Below are 13,584 nucleotides of genomic sequence, written 5' to 3'. Positions count from 1 at the left end.
TTAGCAAATCCAAATGTCGTTGCATAAATGTATGGGTTTTTTTAGTACGTTTGTCTACTGGAGTACAGGACAATGACTTTTTTTCTGAAAATGATAATGAAAATTGTATTTTTGGGCATCTCTGATATAATTTCATTGTCATTGAGGATAATCAGAAAATACCCACCATAAAACGGAATTGTATTTAAAGTAACATTCCTTATCTTTCTAAGCATTTATTCTCGTTAAGCATAAACAAGTCGAGGCAATGAGATTACACCGTAAAAATCGTCTACAGTAAGATCGAAGATGTATAAACTAATAGTCTTCTTCTACAGTGCTTTGAGAAGCACACCTTTAGTTTCAGGATTCAAACAGCTGCCTTTATAACAAGTAGCGTGTTCTGACCGAGTGTTTTCGCAAAGCTAGAAGGAAATCTTACCCTGAGATTGGTTGACTTTAAGCTCCTCTAGTCGAACGTCAATACGCTTGACGTGGTAGTTTAATGTCTTCTGCCCAGCTTGCTACACGCCTCCTGTTTGTTACACAGAGAGGGTTCCAAGACTGGAAGCAAGAACAGAAAGCGCTTTGGGGAAGGGAATCGATTTTTAAAGAGCCTGAACATTTTTTTCACTCCGTTTTCAGGGAATTACAGGTCTATCGACTCCAATGAATCATCACTTCAATCTGTTAAATAGTAGTCCGTAAATTCAGCAGTCGTCAGCCATGAGCTGTTTGGATGTTATGTATCAAGTGTATGGTCATCCACAGCCGTATTTCGCTGCAGCCTATAGTCCCTATCATCATCAGGTACGTTGCTGCCGTACTTTAATGTCATGCAATAAATTGGGTGTTTTTATTGATTCTGTAAGCTACAACCAAACATTTGCCAATATATTGTTTTTATTTTTCATTAATTATCCTTCATGATTTATGATTCAGATTAAATATTAATTAATTGATTGTACATTGTAGCCTCCTACTGGCCCCGGACCATTAAACCAACGTGATCACAGCAGAAGAGCAGGATGTACTCAAGTCTATTGTACAGTATATGTAGAATTCATAGTAAAGCTATAGTTTGGAAGTCTGGAAACTGTATGACCTCTATACGTTTGTCACATAAAAAGCCAAAATGGCGTTTTTAAGGTGTAAATGTAATTTGACTACATTTACGACATTTATTAATAACTAATAATTGTACAGTTTTAATTTAAAAGCCTAATGACCAAAGGTTTATGTTTACGTTAATTCGGCATGAGGACTGAGCTTCTGTACCGCAATGATGTGTTCGAAGATGCTGGATGAAACTGAAATTTTATATAACACATAAGCTTGATATTGCTTGTAGTTGCCCACCTTTTTACGAAATGGTATTGGCTCGACCCTTGTTTTGTCATATTTTAGCAAGGTAGATTAATAAAGTTTGGAACATGACTCGTTACCTTAAGAAAGATGTTTAGACCTTTATGCGTAGATTTTTAAAAGTTGTAAGGCAGTTTACCTTTTCTATTTTACATTGTTAAATACTGTAGCGTGTTTTTTAAACGTTGTATATGTTCTGGTTTGCGACGTACAGTAACAGCGTATAACGTCGATTCAGTGATTGTAATGTCTCTTTAATGTGTGTAGGGATTCCATTGAACAAACAACAGCAACTTTACAGGTCTGTGCCCCTCCAGCCGACCGCAGTTTCATAAATTGATTTCCTGTTTTCAGGCGTTACTCATGAATCTTAAACGGGCTTGTGCCCCCTCCAAAATAAACTAAACCAATTTAAGACCAATTTACACTTTAGTCTCCGATTTTAAATAGTTCTGTCCTCTTTATCCAATATGTTTTACTATTCATTTAGAAGTAAGAAACGCAGCTGTTCAAGAGTAGGTTTCAGATTAATATGCTGTAAAATTCAGTTATAAATATCTACTAAAATGTTTAAGGCCCCAAAAAGATAAGAGTAAAGCCAATAATGGACCGATTTGTCTTTTCCAATACTGCACCCAAAATAATACATATACTTAGGTTTTCACCTTACTGAGTTATGTTAGATGTGATTGCCCACTGGAACGTTTTGCCACTTTCCTTAAACCTCTCACAGTCAATATCCAAATGTGACTCTTAGTTTGTACAACGAGAAGGTTTTCATATTTTAAATAGTGTGAAAGTCTTTTTTAACGAGGCAATGAATGAATCATGAATCCGTTATCCTCGGTACAATTTACTATGAGACGTTCTCGGTTTTTATATACGAGAGCGAACAGATTAAAGCCAAGAAAAGCTTGAGAGTGGGTGTGGAGATGGGCACTGTTTATTTAGAGGCATGAGGAGTTGTTTCAGTTCGACAAGGTGTTATTTTTCACGATTGTTCTTATGTCGTTAATGAAGTCTTCAAAGGGACTAATGATCTACAGATGGTAACAGAAATTACTTACATTTTATATTGCATTTATTTTTATTTTACTAATGATTCGTAGCTATTCATATTCAATTGGCGTCACCTCTGAATTGTAGCATAGTATAGTTTATAACAGGATTGCATAATTTTAAAAACATTTTAGTTTACGGTCTGTTGCACGTTTGAAGAATTATGTGCAAGATATTTCTTTAAACGTCTGTACAGCTTGAATGACTTTCTTGCTGATACAGGTATCTGACAAGGATGAGTGTTAAGAACCCGTTAATGGTAACATGATGACTGCACGAAAGGTTTCCACGAAAGGAATTTCATTAAACGATTACTTAGGTCACTGGTATGACAACTAATGCGTGATTTAGAAAGTGAAGCTTAGTTTAATATCATTGCTCTAATATCCTCATTATGCAGCTATTAACAGTAATATTTGAAATACCTTGGAGATCATTTACAGTAACACTTTTTTTTGGCAAAACATATGGAAAACATGAATGAAATAATAATGGAAATATTTTTCAGTCAGAATGTTTGATAAAAGACCAATTCTGCAAAGTCGTAATCATCACTGTTGTTGTTGCTATTATCATTTTGTTTCAGAAGCTAGCATTTTTCTCTAAAATGCAAGAAGCGCAAGAAAGCGGCAGCGGCAGCAGCTCTTTCTCCGGTCATTCTGGTCCAACTATTAAAGAAGAGGACTGCGCGCGCGACAAGGAGCGCGCTCCGGAGGCCGAGTACATCAACTCAAGATGCGTTCTCTTCACCTACGTTCAGGGGGACATCAGCGCCGTTGTCGATGAACATTTTAGTCGGGCTCTTAGCCAGCCCAGCAGTTATGTCCCCAGTAGTGCCAGTAACAAGACGTCAAGAAGCACATCTTCCTGGAGAGGTGGGCAGAATTACTTTATACCACAGCACCAGTCTGCAGCAGTTGTGTCAGGTTTGATTGTATTTGATGTTGCTTATGAATTCCAAGACCATTTCTAATGAGGTGAAGAACTTGATTTACAGGCATTGAGAAGGGATCCCTAGATGCACAGTCTGTGCTTAAAGGAAAATGTACGTTTCTTTTCATAAAAAAATTTATGTGAATAAAATATGTCTCAATAGCTTATATTTAAAAATATAGATAAAGCTCAATCCGTGGTCCTACAGGGACGGAGAATACATTACTGTGTATTTGATGATTATTTAATTATTAATTGCTGTTAACGATTTCGTTACTCTTTGCAAGTTCCATAGATTTTATAAACATGAAATGAGGCTTGCGATTCAGTAATACTTCTGGATTTAGTAATAGGTTTTACGATTAATATTTCAAAAACATTTTAAAGTTATTCTGAGGTAATGAAGTATATTAAAATTACAGAACGAGTTAAAAGATACGACCCATATATTTGAAGGCTTTACGTTACATTCTCTGATGTGGCTGTTAAACTATGGCTTTCGCCCTTGCAAATTTGTTTCTCGTTTATATATGTAATTCCATCTTCTGGGAACCGAAAATGTCAAACATGTTTTATAAACTTCACGTTTTGACGACTTGTTGTAAACACAATATAAATAGCTGAAAGTCTGTGCACACTATTTGCTCATTTAAATGATGTATGTCAAGCGTTTGATTACTTTGGTGTAAGAATTAAGACTTTTACTGCGTCCCATGTTTTTTTAATTATTTGAAAGTGTTGACCGATTTCCTACCTTTTAAAAACGATAACGGCGCATACAGTAGATTACACTGAAATCCGCAGGTTAAAAATGGATTTTGTATTCCATTTGTATTTTTTTCACTTAATTCTGTTAAAATCCGCGAGGTACTACTTCTAAAGAACGCTAAACGGCATTTTTCCTGTTGTTATATTGATTATCAAACCTATTACTTTTAAAAGCAATGTATCACTATTTCATCAAGTCCCCAGTATTTCTAGTTAAAGGCTAAAGGAGCTGCCATTTGCCGAATCTTGTTCATTTTACAAAATACCGGCAAGTCCAGAATTCTAAGTACAACTTAGAAGCTGGGCGCCCCGGGAATATTCCGGGTATCTTTCAAAACGTTCTTGCTTTTACAGGCCACGGGAAACTTAGGAAAATGAACCTCTGTTCGACGTTTCTTTCAGCTGAGGTTGTTCTGGCCGTTGTGTATCAATTCTTCAGACTCCGTATTTTCATTTTGCAAGAGTGTGCGCTTACAAAATGTTCCTGACTGTTCGTTGTTAACAAGGTTTCCAGGGGCTTTTTGTTCACCGATAAGGAATATACTGTATGAACAGAGACATATTTTGTTTGAAAGGGACACCCATGTTCTTCAGACACATAGTGTAGCAAGAACATGATTTGTAAATCATTTCAAATTAAAGAATGATGGTGTTATTGTTATGATGTAGCTGATGAATAAAGACATTAAATAAGACCATTCAACTTTACTTTTAAAAAAAGCAAAATAACTGCAAGCAGGATATATACTGTACCAGGAAACTCCAAAATGACCAGGCATAGGCACAAAGGGAGACGTTTACAATAGAATTTAAACACAAGGCTTGATTTCCGTTAGTACTTGTTCTGTCTCCTCCATGAGCAGAGCGTAAGATATTTCCTAACCAGGCTCGAGCGCTTCTTCTTGGTCCGCTCTTGCCACAGCTATGAGTTATGGCCTTTCCTTCATGGCGACAGCAGGCACAATCTTGAATCAAATGCCACAAAGGATAGTGAGAAAACTCCTCAAGAGAGGCAAAAATATCACAGATCAATTGTACTGTATCTAAATTACTTAAAATTTTCTTAGAGGGACACTTCTCACATAATGCACAGATCTTCTAAATAATAAGACAGGTCACCCAATGGCATGAGGTCTCTTACGGTGTCTCTTGCCCCTGCTTCCTACCTGGGAGCCTGTACTGTAGGTACAGTACCTCACTGGCTCTGGCATTGCCAGGTCCTAGGGCAGAAGAATAGTCCTGAGCAATGGGTACAGAACAGGTGCGTTGCACAATCTTTCCACGTGATCAAAGCACTCTTCAGTTCAATGGCCTGTCAGATTCTAAATGGAAATGCAGGTAAATAATAAAAAGTAGAGTACGTGCATCCATCAGTGGACCTTGTTTATTCTGTTTCTGACCCATTCTAAGTTTGACTTCTGTACATGCTGAGACAAGTGAAAACTAAATCTGGATAGCAGTCATTTGGTAAACGAGCAACAAGGGAACACACATACTAAAGCAGCTCTGTCTTTTGTTGTGTTTGCGTGGCTGTAGATGGATCATTCCCCATGAGCCAGAGGAGTTTCCCTCCGTCCTTTTGGAACAGCACCTACCAGCCTGCCGTCACCGCCTCTCTCAGCAGTGCACTGGGCGCCCCTCACGCCGAGATCCCCTTCCCAGCAGACCCATACTCCGCTGCCTCTCTACACAGCCACTTGCACCAGGGCCCCGCTGAACCCTGGCACCACGCTCATCACCACCATCACCCTTACTCCCTCAGCGGGGCCATCAGCACGCAGAGCTCCGCCTACCCGCGGCCCGCCATGCACGACGTCTACGGGACGCCCTTCGACCCGCGCTACAGCTCCCTCCTCGTGCCCTCCGTGCGGCCACACCGCCTCACGCCTGCCACCGTCCCCGCCCCCGGAGCCCCGCAGTGCGACCTCGGGAAGGGCGAGCCTGCCGCCTCGGCCTGGACGGGGGCGTTCACAGGGGCCGGGACAGACATGGGCCAGAGCCTCAGCCTCAACATGGACGCAGGTACATTGGAGCACACGTGTGGCTCAGCCAGCCCTGCGGAGCCGGGAGGCTGACAGATCCCTCATTCATTTATTCAGTCAAACCTGGCCAGTTATCGTGAGAGCACACACAGTAAGAAACATAACACCCCTGCTCAAACAGCTCCATACTTGACGTCGGTGCTAATCAGAGAGCTTTAGGTGATTATCAGACATTTTTTTAGCATATTGTTGTATTAGGCAACACATAAATGAAAAACCTTTGGTGGATTCATGGAATCCTTCATATAGTATTTAACGAAATATCAGATTATATTTTATATTATTCTGAAATCCATGGGATTATCCATCTTTTGTGCAGCGTGAACAAAAATTTTTAAACAGAGATCCTTCTTTATAGTCATTAACATACTCACAAAGAATGCATAGACCTCCTAAACAATAAAGGACTTTATAAAAACATTATGAAATGTGGGGCATTAAGTAACAATTGAAATATATTAAGCAAAAACAATACAATGATTAAGTAACATGCCCTATCAAAGACTGCTGCTTGTTTTACATCAAAACATATTGGCTTTGACCATGCAATGTCTTTTAATAATTAAATCATCCCATCATTCAATTTTTTCAAATTTAACATTAAATTTAAGGAAGAGTCTTCTAATGTTTTCAACCTTTTGCTCTCAAAACAATTTGAGGACGGGATCTAAAGCTTCTTAAAAATACACTGAATATTTTTTTAAACTTTTGCTAACATTTCAGTTTGGAGGATTGTAAATGGCACCTTTTGTGTAATAGAAGCAAACAATCAAGCATGTGTGAATAATCTGAATTTTGTGTATAAAAAGACAAATGATCACTCTAGGTGATCGGTTTATACTAGGGTTATCGATGCTCTATTCATATCTTCTGGGTTATTGGAATATACAATTGGAGTATTACTGAACAATTTCTTAGGTAAACATACTGTAGTAAAATGTGAAACTGATCAGAAACAAATTTATCTGTGCAGCACATTTGTCATCTCTGATCATGATCTGGAGAAAAGTTCAGCAGCTCTGTACCGTGTACAGTTTCTCTGTTAGGTTTGTGCGTTTGCTTTGCTCCTCTCTGGGCGACTCTACTCTTTTGCTTCAGGGGTTCTTCGTTTAGAGTTCAACTGTTTGTCTTCCTTTCCCTAATCTTCTTTTTCTTGCGCTTTTTCTCTCATTTCCTCTCTCAGGTCTGCAGCCCCAGGAGAAAAGCAAGGACCTATACTGGTTTTAAAGCACTCCTGCACCTACCTCCCTTGGCTGTCCTCTGTATCTCTACCTTGTAGAAATTAAAAAGGCATTTTTTTCTGTAACAGATTCTAATCTTGGTTTCAGCTCGGCGTTACTCCTTTTGTGGCGGAGCCCTCCTGAGCTGATTTGCCAGCAGGAGAAACAAGAAAACAAACTGATCAGAAGAACTGATATTCTTCACCAGAGCAAAGGAGAAAAGGGAGCCTTCAACACTGATACCCCCCCCCCCCCCAATACATCTTAAAAAGCAGAGCTATGGATGGCTAACTTCTCTTTCATCCATTTAAACTGAGAATTTCTGCTCTTCTTGGGGAAACATGAAGAAACAGTTTTTAGGTATAGCAAAACCGTGGCACATTTTGTTGTGAACTAAATTTATTGACTGGCACGGAGTCCTGTGAGGAGTTTTGCCACTACTGAGTAACTTAAAAAAAAAACGCAACACGTGTGCTCAACACATTTTGTTTTGGATGGAATGGAAAGAAGATAAAATCATAAAATATAAGACATTATTGTGATATGAACTGGGCAGCGGCTATTTGAAGCCACCTGACTCAATGTTGCTCCACTGCAGCTGTCAGGAACAACTGTTCTAACTCAACAGACTTACAATTAAGGTGGCACTTCACTGAGTTTGACCAAACAAGTGCTTCAGACTTCTCACAAGGGGCATTTTGTGAAATCCAGACCCTCCCCCAATTGAAAATAAGACAGCCCTCACAGGGAACAACTGCAAAAAGCAACAGGAGCAAAGATCAGGAAAGAGCGATCGAGGACACATGATCCCTCTCACTACAAGCTCTTTCTGTGTGTTTAGCTGTCTTTCTGCCACTGAGACATTTGTAACTGTAAAAAAGAGTTGCATTAAAGATCTTTATTGAAAAGACTCTTTGAGAAGTCTTTGAGTCGTTGCTGGTGTCGTGGAAGTCAAGGTCTTAAATCTGAGCATATTAATATATTTCAGTTAAAGTATTTATTTTCTTAATGCAAATACAATGGAGATAGATTCTTGCTCTTTTGAAGAAACCCGTGCCAAATGCATTGCAATGGAATTAAATATCATAGTGCAGCTCTTCTAAAGCAGCGTGCTCCTTTTTCCTTTTTGTTCTGAAAAATGTACGTCAGCATAAAAAGTAATTTTAAAGTTCAAAGTTTTAAACAGCACATGGAATGATTTTAGACTTTATGGCAGAAAATACAAAGTTATGCAAAAAATATAAACATTTTTGACACCAGAAAATTACTTTACAGTCCTTTTCAATTTAATAATACAGGTTAAAGCGATACACATGGCACAAGGCACTTTAATCAACAGTTCTGTAGGGTCTTTCACCATTCTGTGGAAAAGTACAGCTGTAGAAAAATGTCATTCTTCCTTCAGTCTTTGAAAGAAATTTCAGCAGTGCAGGAGTGTTTACATTTCAACTATTTACTAAAGACTGTTTTCAATATGCTGTCCATGTCCAAATACATTTTAATCTTACCGTGATAAAGATATGGTGACTAAAATGTACAGATTTAAAATGAGAAAGTTATATGGCAATCACACACAGTTTACAGGGCTTTAACCAACAGGTATGAAAACAAATAAAACCTGATATGTGCATTTTCTTTTTTTCTAATTTTTTTTAATGAGAAAAAATGTTGTTTTCCAAGCACAAATTGTATAACTGAAAACCCAAATTGGTAAAAACTGTAGGCCAGGCTAGTAGAGGCATATTTCCGTGCAGTTTTTTAAATACTTTTTAACTCAATTGTTTATTACATTGGGTTTATTTCTTCCATGCAAACATTATTGAACTACACCAAATAGCCCATCCCTGAGCAACCTGTCTACCTTCCAGATGTACGATTCCTGACCAAGCCAAACTTCATACAATTATAATGCAGATTTGGTATAATGATTTTCCACTAAAGTTAAAAGAAGATCTGTTTTATTTACAGGAATGTTTAACCGATACCAAAAGCAAGTCTAAATATGTCACAGATTCAGGATAATGTTTAAAAAACAAATTGACATTTATGATAGTTATAAATTGTGGGTTCACTGTGTTTTTCCATAGCTGAATTGTTATGACTGTGTAAAGAAAGCTACAAAGAAGTGAAGAACATTTAAAGTGCCATATGTCTTTTGTCTCTATGGTTTTGATTTAATTTGCTAATACGGGGCAGCTGTTAATTAATGTCAATTAAAGTCATGCTTAACTTGATGAATGACAAGAGTAGTAGTGGGTGAAAAGAACTGTTCCTGTATGGCCGAATTTCTGATTCAAAGAGAAAAAACTTGTGATGTTCGAGTCTGTTTCCCAGGGATCAGTGCATGCGTTATACATGTACATTGACACAGCTCATTTTCTTATAATCAAGTCTTGAATATAAAAATGTCATGCTTTCTATGGACCTAGAAATTGTATTTTGTTAATGTCACTGTGTTTTATCATTTCTGGTATTTACTGCAGGCACAAATGTTCATTCCACATTTTATACAACGTTTTATGATAGAACTTATCAAATGATTGAGCATTTTATGAAAACTGTAGTTATGTTCTTACTTTTCTAATGGGGTAATTGTTTTCTTTCATTTCTGGTTAGGTAGCCTTCTTTGTTTAATTAGTGTGTCAAATGAATTCATGAAGCTGCTAGGACAAATCCAAAGAGACATTTCTGCCATTGCAAAATTGGCAGCGCATTGTCTGAAAAGTCAAATTTGCCTAAAAAATCAATCTTCTCTTTCATAATGATGAAAAAACAAAAGTCCAGTTAATTAAAAACTAGGAATACTCATAATCTGTGCTTTTTGGATCTAAAGAGGAAATGCTGGCAATGCTGATCTTTTGGTTTGGTTGAAATAGAAAGTGGTCCACTTTTACAGGATTTTAGCCAGTAAGTAATTTGGCGGTGCAGTAAGACTCTGACAGAGCTCTCTCTCTGTGCTTGGTAGAAGCTGAACTACAGCCCCTGAGCTGGATCATGGAAAGGACACTTGATAGCTGCTGTTTCCATGGCTGGAATATTTGTAAAGTTAACGCATAATCTGAAAGCAGAAGCTAATAAATTACAGGGTGCTAATTGGAGCTGGAGTGGAGCTGTCAATCACATTATCCTAAACACACAGGGACCCTTTTAACCTAAAAAGGAAAGGGACTCGAAGAGGAGCAACCAGTTGTCACCACGTGTGCCCTTCACTGCTGTTACAATTAAGCATTCAACCGGTGCAGACTGAGCAGAATGATTAAAGCAAAAAAAAACAACAAAACTTTAGAGCAGACATTTAATGAGCATGTGCGCAAATTAAATTTGGGTTTTAATTCTGGCAAGGATTAAATCATTTGGTTAGATTTGTTTTTAAAGTGTCATAATCTTTCACGCAAGCACAGATGCATACACTCAGTCAAAGGGATTGACTTGAACAGACGATTCTATGCTTATTTTTATTCGGTAACTAGGCTGTGGTGTCATAATTCAAAAGGCTATTTTCATTAGGTGTTTGCTGACATAAAGTTCCCTTTATGGAGCACTACTTACGTATTCACCTAGAATCAGAGTAATTTGTTCAAATGTTTTTTAGTCTGTCTTTGTATGCAGGATTTTACTACGCTGTTGTCTTACTAACATTGTCTTCTATATCAGAATAAGATGAAACAAAATTATATTTGGAATGTTTTTCTTAATTTGTGCTACATATTTTAAAATAATGTATACATCTTTCCATACATAATGACATGCTATATAGAATTGGTGTGGTATGGGTAATTCATTAGTCATGGGATCACTATGTGTTACACACATAAATAACAAAAACTACACGTTTATTTAAGAAAGCACTTAAGAACAGGACTTTTCAACCTATTTTCTAAATAGAATACAGATTAGGCTAGAGTGGGAAGCTGCACAGTTCACTCATCAGAAGAAGGCCTCACTGTTGAAAAGTTGTATCTTTTGCTTTGCGGATCTTGTTGCTTTACAGATCGTTTCTCAAACATTTTTTTTTTTCTCTGGAGTGCCAGTCATGATTAAAACTCAGCTAGGGAGATTCATTTAAATTTGAGGCTGCACTTGCATTTTCCCCATCGAACTTAGAGCACAGAAGATGTTAATGCATTGAAGAATTGCTGGTAGTAAACAGCCGAAAACTTGAATGTGCACACCTGAGAATATCATTTGTAGTATGTATGTTAACTACTGTATGTTTTCCATTCAGTTTCTGAATTTATCATGATGTGTTTTTGCTTTTCCACAATTTCTTTGCCCAGAAATAAGGTGACCTTTAAAATCACATTTTATTATAAACTCACCTGATTTAGAATCACAAATTGATTTAAGGTTCGACTCCTCAATGACTCCTCTACTTTCTCGGGTCTTGGCTATGATATACTGTATAACATACAGTAGACACACACATTCAGGGCTAATCATCATTTCACATGAAACCAGCTTCAACCTACCTGACAGGACAGTTAGCACTAAAGAGAAGAGCATTGCATATTTTACTGATGTCACTCTAACCCCAGCAAGTGGAATGGCTCTGATAGAGCCTTGGCCGGTGACCAGGACATTTTTCAACACCACTGGATTTTAAAATGAGGACATACTATAAATTGAAAAAATGTAATTTGCAAAATGCCTTTTCTGCCACAGAAATGAGTACTCAATGCCTGTGTGCAACACAAGCATCTGTTCACAACAAAATCAGACTTGACGCTTTTGGACAAACCAGTAACATTGCTCAGCTGTTTACACAGTCTAATTGTTGCCAGAAACAGTACTCTGCATGGATATTAATTAACATATTTTATCTCAGCAATACAATACACATTTAATCTTTGCAGTCTTCCAGTTTTCGATTTTTTTAAATCCCCTCCTGGGTCAAAGAGTCTAAGTGAACACAGTATGATATTGTTACCCTCCGCAAGGAAAACTAGTGATTTTTGGGCCACAGAGCTCAGCCTACACTCAGATCCAGGGCCTTCGCTAATTGAGCCACTGGGGAATCGATTTCATTTTTCAAAGGCCTGAAATTCAAAACTTGTTGTCTTGTTCTTTGAAATGGTACATTACTGTACCTTTTCAAATTTAACAAGCAGTATAGTAACATCACTTTATAGGGGTATGGATACAGACGGGGGAATCTCAAACCATTTCACAAAACAGGAATCATATATAGGAAATCCTTCTGCTTCTGTTTTGTTTTTGCTGTTTCTTGGTCACACTACTATACATCTTATAATACCATTGACCCAGCCTTGAAATACAAGATGGGAAAGAACATTGCAGACATTAACTTTAAGCAAAAAAATGTTGTCATCAAAACTGATCAGATACTTGAGAAACAGACACTATTGATCATGATTTAAAAAATGCATCATTACCACCTTGCAGCCTCATCGGAGCTCAGAAGCTAAGCAATGCTGTGCTGAGGCTGGACAGATGGACAGTGCTGACAGTAAAACTAGGTTGCCGTTGGTGTTACTGGTGGACCTGTCAGTGGCAATCACTTCTGAAGCAGTGCCCATATTATGATGACAGGCAACACTTTACTGGAGGAGATGCTATCCTTCAGCTGAGATGTTAATCTGAGCTCTTGGCTATTGGTTATTGAAGATCCTATGGTCTTGTTAGTAACAGTAGTTGTATCAACAGCAGCGTCCTTGGTTAAATTGTACTGCACAATCTGGTCTCTCTAAATTTCCTTTGTATTTCAACTGTTAAAGCACTTTCTGTCTTCAGCATCTGATCTGCTGTGTAGTGGGACTGCTGGCACATAATAGTTGGTGTGTTTTACCCAGGTGGTTGCAACATTGCAGTGGTGAACAAAGTGAGTCCTCTTCTATGTGTGAAGTACTTTATGAATCCTTGGGATGAAAAATTATATAAATGCAATGAATTATTAGTTTGAGCAGCAGATCTACCAACAGGCAGGAAACATCTTTGAATTATGATCAGTTACATGCAATAATGACAGAATGACACGATTCTTGTATTTGAAAAGAGTCACATCAGGCGTCATTTTCACAAAGGAAAAATGTATGGCTTCAGATACAGTTAGTTGGGCATCATGGCATAGGTGTTGTTGATGATGCAATATACTACTGCACTGCAATATAATAATCAGACTTTGAAACCTGGATTCTACCTATTGTTACAGCAAAACCAATTTTAACATAATACCTTAACAATACAAGAATGTTAGTCAC

General features: G+C 37.8%; 1 protein-coding gene across 4 annotated transcripts; it reads left to right on the top strand.

The window, feature by feature from the left end:
- The first annotated feature begins 480 nt into the window (after positions 1-480).
- On the top strand, positions 481-8,277 carry vgll2a (vestigial-like family member 2a). Of its 4 annotated transcripts, none has more exons than XM_088906053.1 (4): positions 481-789; positions 2,993-3,278; positions 5,641-6,126; positions 7,475-8,277. In XM_088906053.1, exons 1-4 carry the CDS (start codon positions 706-708, stop codon positions 7,513-7,515), a joined length of 897 nt encoding a protein of 298 aa, XP_088762179.1. In that variant the 5' UTR covers positions 481-705; the 3' UTR covers positions 7,516-8,277. The 4 variants fall into 4 exon arrangements, with proteins under 4 accessions (XP_088762179.1, XP_088762169.1, XP_088762161.1 ...); XM_088906043.1 differs by having other exon boundaries at positions 7,330-8,277; XM_088906035.1 differs by having other exon boundaries at positions 2,990-3,278.
- The last annotated feature ends 5,307 nt before the right edge of the window (positions 8,278-13,584 follow it).

This window comes from Atractosteus spatula, chromosome 2 (genome assembly GCF_055471065.1).
Source record: "Atractosteus spatula isolate fAtrSpa1 chromosome 2, fAtrSpa1.hap1, whole genome shotgun sequence".
Classification (NCBI taxonomy): domain Eukaryota; kingdom Metazoa; phylum Chordata; class Actinopteri; order Semionotiformes; family Lepisosteidae; genus Atractosteus; species Atractosteus spatula.
Note: the sequence above shows the minus strand (reverse complement) of the source record. Positions and strands in the feature narration are given on the sequence as shown.